The sequence below is a fragment of the Catharus ustulatus genome, chromosome 17, assembly GCF_009819885.2.
Source record: "Catharus ustulatus isolate bCatUst1 chromosome 17, bCatUst1.pri.v2, whole genome shotgun sequence".
Lineage (NCBI taxonomy): Eukaryota > Metazoa > Chordata > Aves > Passeriformes > Turdidae > Catharus > Catharus ustulatus.
In genome coordinates this window covers 5,105,804-5,127,942 of record NC_046237.1, presented here as the reverse complement: position 1 = coordinate 5,127,942, position 22,139 = coordinate 5,105,804, and the positions used below count along the sequence as shown (strand labels likewise).

General features: G+C 48.8%; 1 protein-coding gene across 2 annotated transcripts in view; it reads left to right on the top strand.

Annotated features, from left to right (window-relative positions):
- The window catches only part of LAMA5 (laminin subunit alpha 5), an 83,088-nt gene that overhangs the window by 13,816 nt on the left and 47,133 nt on the right, over positions 1–22,139 (top strand). For both annotated transcript variants that reach the window (XM_033074693.1, XM_033074692.1), the window contains exon 3: positions 21,369–21,486. In XM_033074693.1, coding sequence (XP_032930584.1) covers positions 21,369–21,486 — 118 coding nt within the window. The remainder of the gene's footprint in view (positions 1–21,368; positions 21,487–22,139) is intronic.

Here is a 22,139-nt window from a genome sequence, read left to right as displayed (position 1 = left end):
GTGCTCTTCAAATTCCAGACCTCCCCTCCTATGTGTAATGCCAAGCAGTGCAATAAATAGTACACTGCTTCCTGTTTGATAGAAATAAAATCAGAGATCAGTAGGAAGACACGAGGGGAAGATGTGTCACACACACATGCCTGGTGTGCTGGGGTTGGAACAGTCTTCTGAAATGGTTTAAGGCCAGAGTCCAGATCAGTGGCAGTTGATTGGGGAAATGTTGGGTATTCACACAGACCTGGTAACCGAGGTTTTGCTTCTGGAGGCATCCTGGAGTTAGGGAGGAGAGATGGGAGCAGGGGTGAGTCACAGTGGGAGATCCAGGGAGGAAGAGGACAAAGCCTGGGGAGTGACACTTGGCTGACTCTGCCAAGGCAAGGGCTGAGCTGTGCTTTGGGACTCCTTTGGTCACCAGAGACTCGGACAAGAATGAGAGGAGTGACATTTGGTTCCCCATGGAAGGACTTACCAAGCATCACTGTAAAAATGCCTTTGTTAACTGAGGGCACTGCTGATGGAAGGTGGGTCTGGATGGTGCCAGCTCCTGTTTGTGTTTGCTCCAGGCACCCCAGCCTGGCCCCAGGGCTTTGGCAAGGCACAGGGGCAGGGAGAGGATGAGCAGGTAACGGGGCTGGCAATTGCTGCTGCACCAATCTTGTCAGTCAGAGCCCCTGGAGAGCAGTGTTAGGATGGTAGTTGGACATTCTTGTCCTTCCCTCTGTCAAACAGCAGAACATTCCTGGGAGATGATGTGGCAGAAAGCACCGTGGCTTCTGTTCCAGCCACATCTACCTGGAGCAGCTGGGGCTCAGCCAGCAGGGTCAAACCAGCTGAGCTCCTCTGTTGCATGGTGTACATGGTTATCTGGGAGTTATCTGCCTATCACTGACGGGTTTTTCCATGAAGCTGTGTGCTGTAAACTGTGTCTTTGATGGGGCAGATTTCCTGGCAGAGCTGGTGTTTGTAATTGCTGTAGTTGCTGTGCCCTGCCTGAGAATCACTTTGCATCTTCTGCTTGGCATCCCGAGTCTTGCCAGTGGTTGTTTGTGTAACCCATGCAGGGACAAGCAAACAGGCGAACTGAGAATTGCCACAATTTATTTTTTAGTTTCTCTTTGCCGTTTCTTTCTCTGCTCTCCCTCACACACACACTCAGCTGAGCTCTATTTATGGGTTCCTGCAAGTTCCCATCGCTGTGGATTGGAGTGTGCCCTGTGCCCAAAATCCAGCTGGCATGCTGCTGTAGGCATCTCTTGGATCTAGTTAAATGTGCATGATGCCAAGCCCCGATGGGAAGAGGAAAAGAATGGCTTTCTGCTATTTGCACATAGCTGCAAACTGTAAACACAGACTCATGACTGCAAACAGCAATCTGTATCGCTGTTTTCATCATGACTTCACTGTTGTTGTCCTGGCTGTTTGCTAAAGCTGTTCCTTAATCCTATTCCAGGCTTTTGCAAAGTCTGCATCCACCCAAACTTAGTGGGCACAAAGATTTTGGCTGGGCTCCAGGAAGGGGTTTGGTTTTTTCTTTCTCTACCAATCGTCATTTTCTGCCTTGGAGCAGGCTGGCTTGAAGTTTCTGTAAATGGGGCTGGAAATACAAGGGGGGTCTTGGGGAGATTGTGAGGACAAACCTCGTGTTCTTGTGAGCCTCGTAGGTCTGAAGAGCAGCAAGAGCTCCCCACAAACATTACAGCTGCAGATCTGTGCTGGTGTGAGCAGTGCTGGAGGGAATGTTAATCCTGCTGTGCCCCTGCTATGTGCTGCTGTTGGGTCAGCTCACCCGGCTGTGAATGGCAGTGTCATGGTGGGGAAACCTGCTGACAAATGCTAACGTGCTGCAGATTTTCAGAAGAATAAACCTGCTTGCATGTGTCGGGTTTGGCTTTGTTGAAATCTGCTAACGACCAGGCTTTAAAGCCAGCGCTGTCAAGGCTTGCAGAGCCACGCAGGGGAATTACAGAAACAGAGGAATTACAGAAATTAGCGCTGCCTGGAAGCTGGATGCAGCTGGGTTTGGTGTAGGGACCTAATACAACATGCAAGGGATTATTTTCCTGTTGGAGCTGGGTTATCTTGGTGCTTGGGGCATCTGGAGCCTGACAGTGTTCCACAGAGGGGCTTTCCACTGGGCCCTGGAAATGAAGAAATACAAGGAAAGAGAGGAATTTGCCACCTCCAGAACTGGGTTCAGAACTAGACAGAAATAAGATGTCAGAGCTTCCATATGCCCCTGATCCATGTGCCCTTCCAAATCCAACGAGAGAGGATTTACGCATATTCCTCTTGGGTGCTGGAGAGCTTGGGGTTCCTGAGCCTTGTGTGAGTCATTCCTCATTGGCACTTGGCCATTTGAAATGAAAAGCCTTTCAGGGGCTCTGGTGGCAAGCTGAGATCTCTCACATTGTGCCAATTTTGAGCTAATTCGCCCTGTTCCGTTTCCTTCCCCTCCTCACCCTTCCCATGTGCGCAGGTTTGTGGCAGGATATCCACTTCATCCCAGGGAATTGGGGGAAATACTTTCTTGTAGCGTGGCCTGCTGCCAAGGCTGCTTTGTTCTCCTTGTTGCTGAGAGAACAGCCCAAGGAAAACCTTGGAGCTGAAGCTGGCATGCGACTTAGAGTGGATTTCCTGCAGCTCTGGAAGTGAAGTGTGTGACATGTGGTTTTTTTGTTTTTTTTTTTTTTTTGTAATCACATAAATACAAGGAAAAAGAGGACTTTGGTAGGTTACACACAGGCTGGGTCTGAAATCCTCTCTTTGGTGGGAAATTGCTGTGTCACAGATGTACAAGTTGTGCCTTGTCAAGGTTAAAATCGGTCTTGGGGGTTTTTTTGTTGTATTAAGAGCTGGGATGCAGCAGGCCTGGGGCTTTTAGTAGAATTCAGTTTGTGAAGATGTTGGTTGACTACACACCATTCGAGGCTCTGCTTAGGAACTCCTGGGTGCTCCATGCAGCAATAAGTCATTTTTGTCACAAATTCAGAGCTGTACTGATAATGGCAAGGAAAATAGTGAATTGAAGTGTCTGGGACTTAACTCCTTGCTGTGGCCAGAGCAGTGGTGCCCTGGGGTGCTGTACAGAGAGGGTGAGGCAGCTCTTCCTCTCTATGGTGGGCTGACACCTGGGCTTGTGCCCCAACACCTGGCTCTGCCCACTGTGCCCTGTGGGACACAAATTTGGCTCCTGTTTGTCCTGGCAGATCAGGTGGCATTTATCTGTGTGCATGCTGTGTTTTGGTGAGATCCTGACATCCCTGCCCACGACCTCCAGAGAACTGGGAATGTCACAGAGGTCTAATTCACTGTTGGCCACAGAAGAAGCAGATGCTGTTTCAAGTCTCATGCAAAGCACAAAATCGTATTTGTATCCTATGGAAGGGTATTGAGTGTTTCTTTTTCCAGCCTGTGATTTAGCCAAGGGCTTCCTGAACAAACTTAGCAAATCAGCAAGGCTTTGGCAGTACTGAAAAGAGTCCCACTATAGCTCTTTTATAGTATTTTTTTAATTTTTATTTTTAGTACTGCAGAGCCTAGGATGTCTGGATGGAGCAGGTCCCAGATTTGTGCAGCTCCTAGCACGCTCTGGAGAGCCCGTCCCAACAGGCTGTGGTCCTGACTGATGGAGCTGTGCTTGTAAAACTCTGGGTGTAAAACCCAGCCTGCAAACTGGCTAAAGCACAGACAAGTATTCTTTTGTCTGGCTTCTCCCTTTTAATTCTAAACTGGCCCAGGAACTCCTCTAAGAATATTTAAATACTTTGTGCAGTGAACCTGTATTGATCTTACTTGCTGCAACTCAAACAACCCATAGAACATACAGTTGGGAACATTTGTTTGTTCTGGATGGTAGGAATGTCCTCTTGAAAATGTGCTATGCTTTGGAAAGAATGAATAGAGGGTTTTTCCACCCCCTCTCCAGGTTTCTGAAGGCCAAAGTCTTGAAACAGCTCAGAAAGGCTGCTGAAGCTGCTGATAAGATACGCAGCAAATGTGCTTGAGAGCCTAATGTAGGAACAGAAATGTCTGAGCTGTTTGCTTTCCCCTTAACAGTGTGAAAAATTAGTGTGTCTTATTAAGGAGCCTGGGGAATTGTGTGCTCAGGGTTAGGGCTGTGCTGAGCTATTACTCCTGCCTTGTGTTATCCCTGGGGCTGGCAGCTGAAACGCTTGGTTTGGAGTTACTGGGTGGGAGAGTGGAGCTCATTTGGACCCTGCAGAGCCCAGTTGTTGCAGTTTTGTTTTTAGCAGGCTCCTTCTGGCTCTGAGCTTGCTTGTCTGTTGATACAGCAAGCCCTGTGTTTGGAGATGTGATTTTTCTATCCAGTTCATCCTTTATTTTCTTCCCCCACCACCTTGTTGTTCACTGCTGGAAGCAGCTGTCCTGCAGTTTTGGTAGCAGTTCTGTGCACCTGCTAGAAGAGTGTGCTGGGAGCTTTTGGTGAGGTTGGGCTCACACACCATCAGCCAGGTCAGGGGGAGGATGCTTCTCTATACTTTTTATTTTTTTATTTTATACCAGTGCTGCTTTTTGCTTGAAAGGTGTGAGTGCCCACTCTGCGCTGCTCTGACATCCATGAGTTGTCTGCAGAGCCGCTTTCCTGAAGGCCAGTTGCACATATTTCATTGGGATGTGGTGCCATGAGAGTGGCTATTGCTTAAAATCTTGTTTTTTAACCTCTGAAGTCAGACACACCTGTGCTGTGCCCCCCACCCTGGACACGTGCCAGTCCATATACCTGCCCTTCCTTCAGCAGTGGTCTTTATTTCAGTGTGTGCTCACTCACCCAGACCTCTTATCTCCACTAAATCAGAGCTTTCTTAAGCCCTTGTGTTTTCTGTAGCACTCCCCTTATCTCTGTTCCTTCCCAGGGCTGGGCAGTGGGAGCAGGGAGCCAGGAGGGGCTGAGCAAGCTGTGAATGCCTGTTTGCCCTGCAGTGATGCTGTGAGGCTTCACAGCAACAGGCAAGGCTGAGAGCACCTCTAGGACAATTGGGGTTTCTCAAACTGCTGGGCAGTTGGGGCTTCTGCAAGGTGATTTTGGTTTTTTAGGGTCTGAGGCAGTGGGATTTGTAGTGTGTTAGTGCAATCCAAAATTGCAGTTTCTCGTGGGGAAAAAGACTGAAAATTGTCTTGCAGTTTGCTGTCAGGTGTATCCATGGTCTTGTCACTGCCCTCTGTCCCCTTGTCCTTCTTCACACCCATCAGAATAAAGATATTGAGAAATCGTGGGAAGGGCAGCAGCTCCACAGCTCACCCCAGCTTTACCCCAGCCTGCAGCCAGAGGAGCAGGTTTGGGCCATGGCACCTGGCTGCATTGCAGGTGCTGTTCTGGGGGAGATGTGTGCAGTGTGAGCACACCTGGATGAGGGGTGAGTGCCTGCCGTGCTGCAGGCAGCTGTGTGGATGTGCACATCCTTGGAGTAACCTCTGGATAGTTGTACAGCACTGTCAGCTTTGTGTTTGTGAGGCATCTGACCTTTCTTTAGCTAAGGCTTTCAACAAGGCAATTTACAGTCTTGGAAGGGACCACCCAGAGCATGGTTTTGTGGCTGGGGAGAGGGAAGGGAGGGAGCTCTTCAAAGAGCAGAGGAGACAAAATGACTCCCATGGCCTGTATATTGATTTCATGAACCGTGGGGCTCCGAGGCAGATGCCAGCGTGATCCTGGCAGAATGTGACCCGTGTCCCTCAGCAGCACAGGGATGCAGGTGATCACGTTTCCCCAGGCAGATCGGGTTTCTGGAGGCTGTGAGGGTGCTGTAGCCTGTGCCTGGGAACAGGGCTGGGAGGCATTGCAGGGGAGGCTTTGGCTGTAGACACACATCGAGTGCAAACACCCACCTCAGCAGCTCTGGGGATGAGTGCCAAACTGCACTGCCTGTAGCTGTGCTGTTTGCATGGATGGCTTTGCCTCCCTGCCTTTGAAGATGACTCTCTTTTGAAAACAGGAGATCAAGAATCTGTTCTCAAGACAAGTGTTGAAAGACACTATTTACAAATGTTTATCCTGGGAAACATTTCTAAAGCTCCCCTTGGGAGCAGAGCCTTGCAGTACAGTGGCCTCCTATGGACTGAAGTTCAGCTGTCTGCTCATGAGCCACACCTGCTCAGGTTGGTGTCCTGCTGAGATCCCACTTGTTCCCAATTGCCACTTATTGCAGACCCCGTGGTGTTTATGTCACTGTTACAGGGCTGTATTCAATGCCAAATTGCACTCAAAGGGCTCTGCCTCTAGAGGGTTTAGCAAAGGGTGGGAGTTATTTGGTTGCTCTAAAAGTTTTTGGGGCATTCACGCCAATAAAAGATGAATAAAAGCTTCATGTTAATCTCCTACTGGCATGATGTATACAACAATGCTGCTGCCATCTCCAAAGTACCAGCCTCATGTTCTTGGTTCTTGCTCCAAGGAGCAGCACAGATCTCAGATTTCTGCAGCAGTGTCCCTCCCTGAATCAGAGCAAATCCCAGAGCCTGATCAGGGTGAGCTCCCTGTGCCTGTGGTGCTGATGATTGCAGGGGGGACATGCAGTGGGTGTTCCAGCCGTGCTGGGTTTGTAATCCCCTGTTTGTGCTGTATCCATAACTAGCATCTCAGTTCCAGTCCTTTCCTTGTGTTGAGGGATAGTGAATGACCCCTGGTGATGTTATTTTCTGGGCAGGGAGTGGGGATAAGGACTTGGATTTCTGCAATGATCAGATACCATGTCCCTGCATGACCAGGAAGGAGGAAACATGAGATGGATGAGGTGTTGTATTTGGTGCCAGCCTTGGAAAGGCTTTGGGGTTTATTTTCCCCCATCCCAGCGTCAGCAGTGAGCCTTGGTGCAGCTCAGCATTCCTGCCCTGCGTGTCTCAGTGTCCCTGGGCTGGGACAGGATGTGAGTGGTTTGTGGTGTGGTGGCCCTGGGTCAGGTTGCTGAAAGGAAGAGGGTGACAGGTGCACAGCCAGCAGCACAGCTCCCTGTGCTCTGCAAATAAAAACCACACAGATTTGGAACTGGGTCAGGAGCCTGACCTGAACCACCCCGATGGATGGGCCTGAGGAGTTCCGGGCTGTGCTGCTTCCTCCTGTCCCTGGCTGCTGCCTCAGGCAGAAATTCAGTGTGAGAAATGTGAGCAGGTGGGTCAGTGCTGCTGCTGGCCTGGTGCTGACTGAGCAGCAGCACTCACAGAGAGGTGCTGTGCAGCTGGCCCCGGCTGTGTGTGCCAGACCTTTCTGAGCAGGGTGGCTGAGGTGTGCTGAGAGCATCATCCTCAGCAGAGCCGTGATGCATTGGGCTGGGCTTCTGTCAGCAGCCAGACCTGCTTTGGGCAGCCCTGGGGCAGGTCAGAGGAACAGGGGGTTTTCAGGGAGCAGGGTAGAGCTGCTGTGGATGTCTGAGCAACGGGGCTGCTGGGCTGGAGAGCAGAGTGACCACACGTGTCCGCAGCGTGCGCTGCCTCAGTGTTGTTTATTTGCTGTGCTGTTTGTTCTGGCACAGCCTGGGCCCATGCTGGGGGGGATAATGCTGGAGAACAGCGTGAGCTCACCCTGCTTCTTTCTCAAAGTCTTGAATTTGCCAGAAGCATCTTTTCTCCCAGTGGCTGATACATGGCAGCCAGGGATTCAGGGAAGGAGGGGAGTCCCTGTGCCTGTCCCCAAGGCAGGGGATGTGACACGCTTTGTGTTTGGAAGTGCCTTTGGTGTTCAGCATAGCTGCAACAAACCTGGACAAAGGCTTCAGGCTTCAGTTGCCCCACAGCTGCAGGGCACAGAGTGCAGGGGATGGGGCATCTGGAAAGGCTTTGGCTCTGGATTCTGCCTTCCCTCCTCCCTCACATCTGCTGGCCCTTGGGATGGTGTTGGTGCTTTCCACAGGCAGCAGTGGCAGCCAGCACACAGGATATGGCCACGGTGGGGACAGTCAGCAGCCTGCCCCAGGGGACAGCCTGTGTCCCACCACATAGCAAACCATCGATTTCCTGTTATTGGTTACAGTGCTTGTTTAAAAACAACCCCCTGTAGCCCTCCCTCTGAAGGAGTTCCAACCTGTCATGAAAGTTAGAGGAGAAACATTTTCCCAGACTTCTCATCCAAAGTGATTTCTGTTCTCTTCAGCTGCTTGTGCTTGTGGGAAGAGCATCCAGAGCAGGGTGTGGGGGCAAGGAGCACTGAGCTGGGAGTGCCCATCCAGCAGGACCTTGTGAGCCTGGAGCAGAGGCAGATTTGGGCAGCCTGGCACTGGCTTTGGGTGCTGATTTTAGCAGGTGATGGGTAGCCCTGCAGCATCGTCAGTGACTGTGAGGTGCACTCAGGGTGTGGAGATTGGTGTTAACAGTGCAAGGAGAGGAATAGGGATCCTCTCACCCTTTGGAAGGGTGTTGTGAGGCTCTGGCCTGGGTAAAGCAGTGTTTTGCTTACAGGCATGTGTGCCAGTTGTTATTCCCTGTGTTCATGCTGACACAGGCTGGAGGGGTTGGTCCCAGTTTGAAGCTGAGGGAGTGGAGGGACCTCACTCATCCCAGGGGGATGGGGACATGTCAGCATCACCAGAGTGTATCAGCTGAAGGGATGTGGGATGGAGATTAAAAAACTCCCTGATATTTCAGTGGCTGATCAAAACCATACTGAAAATCTCTGCCAGCATGAGTTGCTGCATTTCATTAAATAAAAACAGCCTCTCTTCATCCTCTTGGAGTTGAGCTGACAAGGGCAGACAAAAACCACGTTGTTGATATCACACTCACAATATAATCTTATCAGCCTCTGCCTGTAAATTGTGACCAAGTTTGACTCTTTCCTTGGATTGATTTAGGAAGGTTCCTCTTCCCCAGAAATGAGTTTTCCAGATGCTTACTTTAAAGGGAAAAAAAAATAGTTAGGGATTTTCTTTGGCCACCTTTCCAACTTCCAGCTGTTAAGTGCTGGAAACGTGTTCTTCATTATGTCCAGGAGAGAAATGTTTCTTTCTTCCGATGGGGAGGCAATAAATATTTCACAACATAATGTGCTGTGGACAAGTGAGTTAGTGTGGTTTGTTCTCTGAGCAGCAGTCCCAGCAGCTGGTGTGATGGACAGGCAGGGACTCAGCTGTACATGGTCACTTTATTGGGTTATAGATTCCATAACTGATTGTCTGGCTCTGCCTTCAGAACCAAGCCCCACAGCAGAAATCGCAGCAATCTTCAGCAGCCCCTTTGCATTAATTTTCCAGCACTGTCACTTAAAGCCAACACTTAAATCTGCCTCCTAGGGTTCCTTTCTCCTCATCTGACCCCAGAGCAGTTGAGTTCTGAGCCTGATGAGCTGGCAGTGGGGCTATTTTGGATTAAGAGGAGGAGGGGTGAATTCCAGCTTTGTGGATTGCTCCATCCTCTGCCAGCATTGGCTTTGGTCCTAGCAAGGGTGCTCCAGCTTGCTTCTAGTGGTCCCAGCCATCCATCATGGCACTTCCACAAATGAGAGAATTGCAGGGTATCATCCAGCACTCATTCTAGCTGATGTTAGGTAGTTAAGTTGCCAAAGTTTGGCACATACTTTCCTCTTTGGTCAAGAAGGTGCATAGGGTTAGAACAGATAAATTTGGGCATCTACAAGAGTTTCTGTTTGTATTCACTGCATCCAGCTTGGTGGCAGGGACAGCTGTGACAGATCTGAAGGGATTTTCTTGGGAAAGATGGAGATGGGAGCTGTCATTGATGGTAACACAACCCATAGATCATAGAAGTGGTGTTGTAATCAGGGTCCATGAAGAGTCCTGGGAGCAGAACAGCAGCACTCAATGCTGTAGACAGTAATTCATAATGTGAAAGGAAAAAAATACCAAAAATGCTGTGGGCTGATTAAAATTCAAAGAAGTATGAGCCAGCATGAGCCCCAACAGGGAGATGAGGTGACTGAAAGAGCTGAGCTGGAAAATAAAACCGAAATATTTTTCGGACAGGAAATGAAGGAGCAGCCTGGTGGGTGGGGGAAGGTGGGTGATTCACAGGGTTGGGAATTCTCCCAGGTCTCTGCTGTGATCCCTGCTCTGCCCCTGGCATGGGCAGCTGGCAGGCAGCCCCTGTGTCCTCTGGGGCATGGCACAGGTATCCACATGGGAATGTTGTAACTCAACTGCTGGTGCTGTAATTGCCATCTCTGCAAAGCCTAACCTGGAGCCTAAATCACCTGCCGTGCTCTCTCCCTGCCCATGTACCTTTAAAAATTATTCCATTCTTTTTGCTTCTGACATTTTCTGTGGCAACAGCCCAAAACTAATGGGAAAGGCAGGATCGGACTTTTTAGATGTTCTGGACCCTTATTCCCAGTATGGGAAATGCTTTAAAATATCAGCTTTGACCACAAAAACTGCAGCATATTTCCACTTTAAAATAATGTTTAATAAGATTTTTTAAAAACTAATTAAAATACCAATAGAAGCAGGAGGGTATAAGCCAAGCATTAAGAAAAAACCCTTGAGGATAAAATGAGTTTGTGAGGAATTTGGTCTTGAACTCTGTGGGAATGGGACTAAATCTGTGAAGTCTTCCCGGATATCCCGGCATCATTTGGAGCCCTAAAAATAACCCAAAACGTGAACAGCCTGGATGACCTCAAAGCTGCTTTTCAAGAGACTTTTCGTGTAGTCAGGGTAGGTGAACACCCTGCAGCACATCCAGGATGCAGGAACCCCTGATGAGCCAGCTGGGAGATTGCTAATTGGTTCCTGCTCTTCGTTAGCATCAGCCTTTGATGGATGGGGCTCCCGGGTTTGCTCCTTCAATGAGCAAACAGTGCTGGCCACAGTGGCCCCTTTTGGAACCTAAAGGGCCAAATTAAGCAGGTCCCAGGGAGGGCTGCTGCACAGAAGACCCCAGCCCTCCCTGCTGTGCTGGCCCAGAGCCCACCCCAGTGATTTATTGCTGGGCTCAGGGCTGGGAGGAGATGCAGGCTGTACAGAAAGGTGCTTACAAGGGAGCTCTGCTCTGGAGCAGAGCAGCCAATTTCCTTTCACCACAGACAGGCTTTATCTTGGGAGATTATGCTGGTCTCCAGTGGAGCCTCTGGTGTCAGAGCCCTGCTCTTCCTGGGCTGATAGGTTGGTGCAAAAATCCCATAGCAGCAGCCTGGGATCTGATGTGGCTGTGACTCATGAGCTCTGGACTGTGTGGGAGGTGCTGGGACCAGACAGTTTGGGGCTTTTTGGGATTTTTTTTATCTTTTTTTTTTTTTTTTTTTTTTTTTTAACTGGGAGGTGATAATAGCTGCAGGGCCTGTTGTCCTGGCCATGGTAGGTGTGTTTAGAGGCATCTCATGGACGCTGTTGTGGGTCTGTGCAGATGTGTGGATCCTGCTGTGCTGTCAGGAGGGGGCTGCCCACCACCTGGGATCTGTCCTGCTGCTCTGACATGCGTGGGGATTTCCCCCAGCAGTCATGCATGGATGTTGTCCAGGGAAAAGGTCTTCTTTGGGACATGTTCTCCTCAGGCAGACAGAGAAGGTTGTTTTCTCCAGCTCCTGGGAAACACTTCTGAGTGCACTCTCACAAATACAACTGCAGGAATCAACTGCTTACAGGGTTGTTGTCCAAAGAGTTTGCAATGTGAGTGTAGATAAGCTGCTTAGTCTGTCATACCCTAGAGTGGGCCATAGTTTTATGTTCCTGGCACAAACATAACTGAGATGTGTTTAGCTTTTTCCCCTGTTCCTGTGATCCCAGCTGCCTAGCTTGATGTTTTGCTGATGGGCTGCAAATAGGTTGGTCTGGGTGAATTTCACAGTTACCCTGTCCTCATCAGCCAGGAGAGATTATTTCTCTCATCTCTTCATGCAAAACCCCTCCTGCCTCTCCAAGTGTGCTGGGTAGTCAGGTTGATGAAGATTTTGGGCTGGTGTTTATATATATGTATATAAGTAATTTTTTTTTAGCTCATTCATATTGTGCTGTGATGCTCTATGTTCTTTTTGAAGCTGGGGCAGGAAGAGGCTGGAGATAAGACAACAATGAAAGGCTGGAGTAAACCCTGCAAGCAGAGATAATGTGCTTCAGAGAATATGGGTGGACTGGCAGACTGGAAAGTTCAAGGAAATTTGAACTTTTGGCCACTGAGGAAAATAACTTTTCCCACCAACTGCTCTGCACAGCCTTGGCTTGTGAGGTACCTGAGACAGCTTTTAGTTTAACTGGCACCACCTGTTAGATACAAGCTGATTATGTTCAGAGTTGTATGACATCATATCTATTACTTCACTAATTATTTTTTTAAATATTGGTCCATTTAAAGGATTTTGCTCTTAATCTTGGCCTAAATCAAAAGGTTTCTCATGTACCCTCCTCAGCTTTTCCTCCCCTGCATTCTTGTTCCACTAATCCATCTTGTGATATCTGACACTTCTACAACGAGGAGAAATTAATCACTGTGCATTTTGTCTTGATTTTGCACCCTCCCACCCCAGCTTGTTGGGAAGCTGGTGTTATGTCATTAGGATTTTATTAACCCTGGAGAGAGGTCTCCTTCTGTCTGCATTGCAGGTTTCTCTCTCTAAGTGCCTGGGTTTGGGAGGTGTTGAAGGCAGAGTGATGATGGGGGGATACAGCGAGCTGCAGGACCTGGCTGCAGGGTCACACTGGCTCCAGGGGCTTTAATTCATGTGCAAACAAAAATCTTGTCTTGAAGGATGCTTTTGAAAATTGCTGAGTATTACATCTCTCAGGATCTCTGTTCCCAGGTTGAACCCAAACTGAGAACCAGGCAGACTCCTTTGTGACTCTGCCTTTGCTTTTCTTGAAATGCCCTCAGAGGTCCCATATTTGTAAGCTCCCCATCTTTATTGGGGTGTAATTTACCCACAGACAGATTTCAGATTTAGGTTTGAGAAGTTTAGGCATCAAGTACAGTGTAGGTGCCACATAATCTGCCACACAAATTGGCCTCAGTGCTCCCAAATCTTCAGCAGCCCACGCTGCTTCCATACAGAAACTGTGCAAAAATCGATGTCCCGCCTGTGCCACGTTCTAATTGCAGAGCAGAAGAAACGAAGTGGAATGAAAGGTCAGAGCAGATATTTTAGTGAGAAGCTGTTTGGAGGAAATTGAGGAATTTTGGCCTGTGCAGGCTGAAATTCCTGCTTGGTTGTGTGGGAGCTTCAGCTCGGAGGAGGTGGCTCTGCTCACAAATCCATCGAGGCTTCGCCTGGGCTTTTATTTATAAGGGCACAAATGGCTTGCACCTTGCAGGCTGTGATGGTCTGTAGGAATGGCAATTGGAGGAGGTGGGAAGAGTCTCTCTGCCTCCTTTCAGGGAGGAGAAGAGCAGAGCAGAGGCTCTGAGCTCTGCTGCCGGGGCGTGGGCTGGTGCTCTGTCCCAGCTGTGCCCATACATCTGGGTCTGGAATGTGCTGTGGTTTCATGGCTTGGTTTCATCACATTGGCTGCCAAAGTCACGGATTCCTCCTATATGTTTTAAAAGCAAACAATCCATGACTGCAGACACTGTTCCCTGTGTGTCAGCACGCAGGCAGCTGGGGGAACACTTAAACCAAATTAACCCAGAGCTGTTAAATTATTCTCCAGGGAAATGAGGAAGATGAGTAGCAGCAACTGATGAACTCTGGGTGAAATCCTCTCACGGTGGTGATGTCATTGGCAGGTAGAGGAATGAACATGGACTTTTAATGGAATTCTTTTCCTTGTGCTCAAGGTCAGACTGCACATTGATAAACAGGAGGTACCAGGCAGGGCTGTCGTTATTCAGACTATTACAGCTCTTGACTTGGAGCCCATTGCTCTGTGTCCCAGCAGCTGATGCCCAGGGAGGCCTTACAGATGATATCTACAGCTGCTGGGACAGCTTGGCAGTAAGGAAGGGGCTGAGCTGGGCTCTCCTCCCAGCTGTGCAGCAATGGCCAGTCACTGGGGAGGAGAGCAGGGACACGTTTGTCTCTGAATCTGGACTTTCTAATGGATAGATTGGGTTTTTTTAACAATGTGGGGAGAGGTTGTGCAGTGCCATCCTCTCCTTCATGTCTCCTGTCTGTTACTCAAGTCTTCTTCACAAAGCACCCAGCTGATGTCCTTGAAATGCAGGTGTGAGATTGTTCCCTGAGCAAAGGCAGCACTGGCATCAGCCACTCTTGAGGAGTGTGAGCAGGGGCATTGGAGGAGGACACAGGTGGACTTTAAAGGTTCATTTCCAGATCAGTGCCATGCTGGAGCTCAGGGTGAGGTGCTGAGCCCTTTGTCCTGGGCACAGGGACTGGGCATCATCTCCTTCCAGGACAGAGATGTGCTCCTTGTGTAGAATTTACCATGGTAGAATGGGGCACTCCAAGGAGATTTCCTTTCAAAGTCTATCTGGCATTAAAAGCTGAGTCAGTTCTTTCCCATTTGTTACAAAAAACCCAACTCTCCCTGTGTGTGTGGAGTGACAGCTCCCTGAAGAGACTCTGCTTCTTGCAGGCTCAAATAACTGCAGTCAGGCTTTTTCTTACCAATTTCAGATTTAAGCTGCAAGCACACCAGTTAGTATCAGCAAGCTGGAATTCCCTATTTTTTCTTTTTATAGGAAGGCACTTTTTTTCCTGTATGTCCTGGGATTATGAGTTTCTGCTGTGGCATAGTTTTCATTTTGCTAAAATTGATCTCAAACTCCTATTGGTTTAAGGGAGGATAATTAAGGCAGCGGACCCCTTTGAAAATCAGCCTTGAGAATCATGTGGGGTTTTTTCTCTCAGGAAGTAGGTGGCTGGTTTTATTTATCTGGCTGTATTTGAGTGGCTTCCAGTTAAATTCCTGTAGAATAACAAGTCTTCCTGGGACACCTGCTTATTGTCACCTGCATGAAGCTGCTTGCAGGAACTTTGGCTTTTTCACTTCTGCACATTGGACATCACAAGCACATGGCTCTTCACAGTGAGGGCCATCAGGGCACTTTGTGTCTCTGTAAAAGAGTTTTTTTTTCCCTTTGAGTCACTTTTCTCCTTATCCCTCTTCTCATATGATTTACTGGAAGGAAGAACCTGGTGTGAACTGCCAGTAATTCTGCCAGCTAATTATTAATTCACATATTTCCCCAGATCACATCAGTCCCAAAAAAAACCCCAAAAAAACCCAAATCCACACATTCCCAGAAGCTTCCTAGAAGCATTTAACCATCAAGGACAATTGACACCTCAAGGTAAATAGTCTGAGAACCTGAAATCCTGAATGGAGTTATAGTGTCTTATCTCTGCAGCACCAGGAAGTTTTAAGGGTCTCTTTACAACCACCTCTGTGCTGGGTTTCTGATGGTGTTTGCAGGAGGATTAAAGCAATTTCAGAGGGTAGGAGTTTGTGGTGGGCTGAGCTGGCTTTGCAGCCCACTGTTTGTACCCCTTTACAGGGTGTCCAGGGACAGGGGAGTCCATTTAGCCATTCCCTGAGGGTGTGGTAGCTCAAGTTTGGGCTAAAAGACAAATATTTAAGTATTTTCTTTAATGATTACTTAACACTCTGCCCAGCAACCTAGGAAGTTGCAAAGGCCATCTCAGTCAAGTGTAGGGGATCTCCTGCTGCACAGTGAGAGGCTGGTGTGGGCAAAGTCCTTCTGTGAGTGACTGCAGCCCCATCCCCAGGAATTCCAGCCATCTCCCTCTGTCCTGACCAGCTCTGCTCTGCTCTGGTGCCTCTGGTTCCCCAGGGGTGCTGTGGGGCACACACAGAGGATGATCTGAATTCAGGAGGGTTCCCCTTGCTGGGGTTTCAGCACAGGGTTGTGTTTGACCCTGTGCAGGTTGGTGTGTCAGCATCTCTGAACAATGCACCTGTGGCTGGATTTGCAGTTTGCAGCTCCAGGTAGGCAGGGATTTTACAGGATGTTCCTCTGTGCCTTCCTTAGTGCCAGCTGGCTGAACCTGCAGTGAACTGGGCTCTGCTGCTGCCCTGCTGGAGGTCATTTCTAAACCTTGGCTGTCCAGATCTTCAGCACTGGGCAGGTCACAAGCAATGGCACTGCCCTGCCCTGTGCCAAGTGCTGCAGATTTAGTCCCCCGAGGATTTTTGGCAGGAGGTGTGTGTGGCACTGGCAGGGGAAGGACAGCTTGTGCAGGAGGATGCTGTGAAGATAAAGCAGTGCTGTGTGTGAAATTGGTGGACGAGCCAAATCCTTCTCAGAAGTGGTGTTTAAAGAAAAAATCCTTTGTGGAAAATGCTCCATCAGCTGTTCACCTAAGCCAAGCTGCTTAGGAAGGGAACAGGCACTGTTTAGAAAATAACATCATAAAGTACTGGGTTGCTGCTGCTGCTGTTTGTTGTGACACTGAGCAGGTTTCATGCTGGCTGGTAGCTCTGAGTCTCTGGTTTCATGGAGAGTGTTTTCTTTGATCTCTCTCAATAAAACTCCAGAGTTTTGAGAGAAAAATGTGGAAACTGGTTGGTGCATAATTGAGTCTCAGTGCTCACCCCAGCACTACTGAGTGTTTCATATCTGCCTCTTTGCACCTCTGTCCTTCCCCCATGGTGGGTGTTTCTAAAGCCTGGCAGGAAAATCTTGAGATAGCAGCATAGGGAACCTTCTCACTCAGAACCTTGAAATCCTCCATGAATAACTTGGAAAAACACAGTTTTTAGGAGTGATGATTTGAGACACAGATATACAAGAAGAACAAGCCAGGAGCTGCTGTGAGGAAAAGAGCAAAATGGGGGCAAAGCATATTTCAGTGCACACCCCTCTTTCAAACACTGACTTTTGTGCTTTTGTATGTGGGGTTTGTTTGCTCTTAGGCACTTGAGTATTTTATTTTTAAAAAATGACTGGATGAAAAGCCATACCCACTTGGAGGTGAAGCACCTTTGTTTGCTGGAAGGGTTGAAGTGGTTCTTATGTGATTGAAAATAAAAAGCAGGCACACACTAAATGTGAGAGATTTTATTAAAGGATTTTGATGGATGGGCTAGGGAGAAATAAATCTGCTGTAGGACTGCAGAAGCTCAGCAGGGGGACAGTCAGTTGTTAATGAGTAAATTCTCTGCTTCCATGAGAATAAATGATTACAGGCAAAGGATGCAAAGGGGGCAGATCACTGACCTAGAGAAATTCAAAGTGAGCCAGAAGCTCTCTGCCTTTCCAGGGCTTTTCCACCTCCTGCATGTTTGTTTGTGGGGATAAAAGGTGCACAGAAAGGCACCTTATTAGCTTTAGCTGCTGCCAGGATGTGGTGCCAGCACTGCTGAGAGGTTCCAAGGCTGATTCCTGGCAGCTGAGCAGCCACTCACCAGGCCATGAACAGAGGTGATCTGTGACCCCAGAGCTGCTTTTCCCTGGCACTGTGGATTGATAACCCCATCCAGGCTCTGACATCTCCACGTTTTCCAGGTGGGCTTGTGGCTGCAGTGATGGACCAGGATGGGCTTGGGAGGGAGTAAAATCATTTGGTTTTTCAAAGTGGGGAAAAATAAATTAACTTCTCCACATTTTCCATAGCAGTTCTTTCTCTGCTTTCCCTGCTTCTAGGTTTTGCAGATGTGTGGATCTGCTGTGCAGTCACCCAGACTGGGGTGCTGAATGCCCCAAAACCCTGCTGAGGGTGTTCTGAAGCCCTTGGCTGTATCCAGGAGGCCTCATGTACCCATAAATAGTGGGAATTATTGCTGAGCACTGCTCAGCAGGTCCATGGGATCCTCCTGGGAAGTCCCAGGTGTGGGGATGAGCAGTGCTGGTACTGCTGTCCACACACAGGGTATGGAGCAGTGGGAAGGGAGACCTGAACTGCTTTGCTTTTACATGGTGCTATTTTCATAATTCAGTGGGAAAGGTAATAAATCTGTCCTATGGAAAATCAGCAAGTGGTTCACTGTATAAACTCCTCCTGCAGGGTCCAGGGCTGGGAGCTGAGCTGGGTTTAGCTCCCAGCCAGCACAGCCTGCTCAGACCTTTCAGTCCCAGAACCAAAAAGAGCCCCTCTTGCTACTGGTGAAAATGTAGTTGTCAATATTACAACAAAGTGAAGATTTATTTTGGTTATTGAATGTTTCTGTGTGGCTTTGAGATGCCTTGGATTATCAGTGAGGCTTCCCCAGAACTCCCTCACCAAAGGAGTGCAGGATGCAAACCTGGTCCAGCTTGTCTTCTTCCCACATGTGGAAAAGTGAAATCAGTATCTTGAGGAAAGGAATAGAGAAGAAATGTGTGAGTTTGCCCTCATGTGCTGCTTACAGAGAAGGATGGATGAACAAACAGACAGAGAATGTGCTGCTCCAAAAGCAGCTGAGTTCCTCTTGACTCTCTGGAATCTGTTTTTACTCTAAGTCTTTGCACTGTCACACTGGGGAGTAATCAGGATTATCTCTAATGGTATTTTGGTGCTGGATAAAGCTGCCCACTATCTAAAGACACAAATGGATGGAGTGTGGGACACAGAAGGAATGCCATCATCTCCATCTTCCCCTCCTGGCTCCATCCTTCCAGGCACTGGGGCAGCTGCAAGTGATTGTTACTAAGGAAACTTGCTTCAAAACCACCAACAGCAATATCAACTACATGTAGAGATGTTACTATTTTCAAAGAAATCTGGTTACTAATTAAAGTAGTGTCAGAATTTCCTGGCTGGAAGGTCGTTTCATGGAATTCCAGAGGGTGGTCAAAGGTTGAGCTGTACCTGGCATGTTTTCAGAGGTGGGATCTGCCTGCCTGGAGACAAGTGTGACCATCAAGTCTGGTGTTTTACCTCTTTTCTCCATGAAGAAGGGGAAAAAATGTCCAAAATGGCTGGGAGCATAGAGATTTTTATTCATTGGACTGATAATAAGAGCTAAATAAAGGCTTTGGAAAAAACCCAACCATTTCCCTTGCAATATTGGTTGGGCAGAACTGTACTGGAACTAAACATGGAATGAAAAGTCTGGCTTTTCTGCCAGCTCTATTTTTAGAGTTACTGCTCCATCTTTGCATCTGAGTTTTCTCAGCAGATGCACTGGAAACAGGCAATTTTCTGTTATTTTTTCTGGCCAGGCTGTGATAGTCTGAAAGATAAGGATGTTGGATGGAGGGGCAGGGGACTCCAGGCTGGACAGAAATCCCCCTGAATACCAGGACATGGGTCTTGTTCCAGGTTTGGGGTCACTGGGGTCACAGACTCCTAAAAATTTTCTGTGCTCCATTAGGAAAGACCCTTCCATGCTGGGAGTGGCTGTGCAGTGTTGGCTGGCTTATTTGTGTCCCAAGATTGCAGTCACTACTGGAATAAAATTCAGCAACAGCACACAGCACTGCTGCAGATGGATTTGGGTATGGAGAGAAGAATTGTTTGGCTTTGAGAGCAAATATCTGCCCTGTCTTTCAGCTGAGGTATTGCAGATATATCAGCAAGAACCCAGAACCCAGAGGCTCTTGTGCCTGAGGCCAGAGCATGTGCAGGTATTTTTGAGCCACAGGGAATTTTGTCCAGCTACAGGCAGTGCTAGATTCCAGCAGGAGCATTAATTTATTCCCTGCAGAATAAAGCTGGAGGAGGGTTTGGAGTGGAGGGAAGGTGTAACTCCACAGGCTGGTGTTCAGCCCTGTTCCCATGCCAAGAAGCAGATGCTGAGCTGTGAGAACTGGTCCTGCAGAGAAAGCAGCTGCCTGAGCTGAAGCCTCTTGGGCTCCAGTGTCCAATAACAGCTCTGCTGAGAGGGTAAGCAGGCAGCAAAAACTGCTCCTGAAAAAAGCTTGGTCCTGTATGCCTTGACAAACACGTATGCTGCAGAGGGGAACTAGGGCAGCATCGAGGTCTGTTTTCCCTCAGTTTTTGAAAGGATGCCTGTTTTCCCCCTTGGCTGGGCTTGAAAGTCTTTTGGCAGCAGAGAGCTGAGTTGGGTCACCACTTTGGTGTCTTTATTCTGGATGGCACCAGTCCTTAGTGCAAACCCAGAGAGTGGTGGCAGATCGCACCCTCCTGCCCATTCCTACCTGGAGAGCTGCCTGTCCTGCTGTGTTTGATCTTTGTGTGGATTCCCTGCTGGGTCTGGTTCCCTCCTCCCTGAGCATCTCTCTCAAGCCCCCCTAGTCTACACCCAGGTGTGTTTTCAGGTGTCGCCACGCTGCAGTGGGAACCAGACCAATCCTCCTGGTGAGTGAAGGAGAGGCTGAGCCAGAGGAGCATTTGGGATTATCCTGATCCCTGAATGTCCTGCTGAGGGGGGAACAGAGCTGCTGCCAGTCCCCAGGGCTGCCCACATCCTCTTGCTCCATATCTGCCCTCCAGCACTCCTTGTCTGACTGACCCCAGCAAGATCTGTGCTTTACAGATGGTAGATTTAAATACCTCTTTCTTATTTCTTCTGCCCTTTACTTGCCCAGTCTGTGGATTGTCAGGGCTGCTTTGGAGGCATGTTATTATTAATGAATGTCCTCTGGCTCAGTGTGTGTGGCCAGGGCAGGGCTGAGGTGCTGGCTGCTGTTCTGGCTCTCCTGCCTGGCTGAGATGGGCACTGATCTGTCCTTCTCCTCCCCTTGCAGAAATGTCCCTCTGATACTTTAGGGTGTTGTATGCTCATACAACCTCTGCATGAGGAGGGACTCCTGGGCTATAAATCTCTGTCTTTCAAGCACTAAACTCCCTTTTGGATTTTTTTGACATTAGGAATTTCCTCTGATAAGAGGACTTTATTTGCCTTTAAATATCACTTTGTGACAGGATGATGGAGTGGGGATTCTTGGAGCGAGCCTGTGCCAGCCGGGGAAGGGAAATTCTGCTGGGGCTTTTGTTTCTCTCTAGCACTGCCATTGTAGCTCTTTTAAGACTAGGTTTATTTTATACTTGGCAGGAGTGTGTGTGCACATGTCAGTGTCCAGACAAATGGGAGCAGCCCAGTGTTGGAGCTGTGCTGGAGCCAAGTGGGTCTCCTGCCCTCCCCTCCCTGTGGCACCTGGGGAAGAGGAGCTGTGCTGGAGTTTTTCTGGAACAGGCTTCAAAACACAGCTTGTGTTGGTGGAGCAGGGCTTAAAAAATCAGAAAGAAGGATTTTGTGGTACTGTCTGTAAGGTACAGCTGGCTGTTCCCTGGCAGGCAGGGCAGTGTGTCACCTGTCACCCAAGAGCTGCCCAAAGCCAAGTCCCCAGGGCAGCACTGTGGCTGGTTTGTAATGCAGCCTGCTCAGGCTAAGCCTGAGGTGTCTGCCAGCACAACCTGAGCACAGCCTGTAGCCACAAAGTCTGAGCTGTGTTTGCATTCAGTGGGAGCTGAGCTCCCTAATCTGGCTCTCTGCAGCAGCCGTGTTGTATCACCATCCCTTTAGATACGGAGGATTTCGCTCCACAGGCTGCTTGTGAGCAGCAGGAGCTGCTAAGTGCCAGCTCATTTATTCCACTTGGATCCCATGAAGTTCTCTCTGCTTTTCAGGATGCCTCAAACAACCAACTAACTCTGTGTTCCTTTCTTCCAGCTCTTCCATGTAGCGTATGTCCTGATCAAGTTTGCCAATTCCCCTCGTCCTGACCTCTGGGTGTTGGAGCGATCAACTGATTTTGGCCTCACCTACGAGCCCTGGCAGTATTTTGCCTGTGAGTATGAAAGGGGCTGCAGCTCAGTGCCAGGTGGTGAGGCTGTGGTGAAGATAATTCTGTGCAAATACAGGGTTGGGTTTGGGGCAATTCCTGTGTCATTGCTGTGATGCAGCACATCTTCTATTTCATGTGCCCAGTAAGGCTGCAAGAGTTGAGAGCTAAATGCTCCTCAGGACAGGAAAACTATTTTGCTCTCTGATACTAAATGTATTTTTTAAAACAATGTTGTGATGTGTATGGGGGTGCTAAAGTTGGCACCAGTGTCTGCAGTTGGGTGTTGGTGATCTATGTCTAAAGATGAGATTTCTTATCTCCTCCCTGCCCTCCTCTTTCTGCCTCTTCCCTGTACCATCCCAGACTGTATTTGAGCTCCTCCAGAAGCCAAGCAGCAGCTCACTTCCAAGTGGCTGCTATCACAGAAAAGTCTGGATGCAGAAAACATTCCCTTGTGCTTATCAGTACCGGAGATTGGATCAGCCTGTGCAGGGCAGGAACTGCTGTCCTGCTGCTGTGCAAGGTGGGATCAGAGACAGCTGGCTGGAAAGGAGATCTAGTCTGTGCATTTGGCTTCCCAGCTCTCTGATTAAAACCTTAAGAAACAGCTGGTTCTACAAAACTCTTCTCCCAGAGGGTCTCTGGGGTAGCCGGAT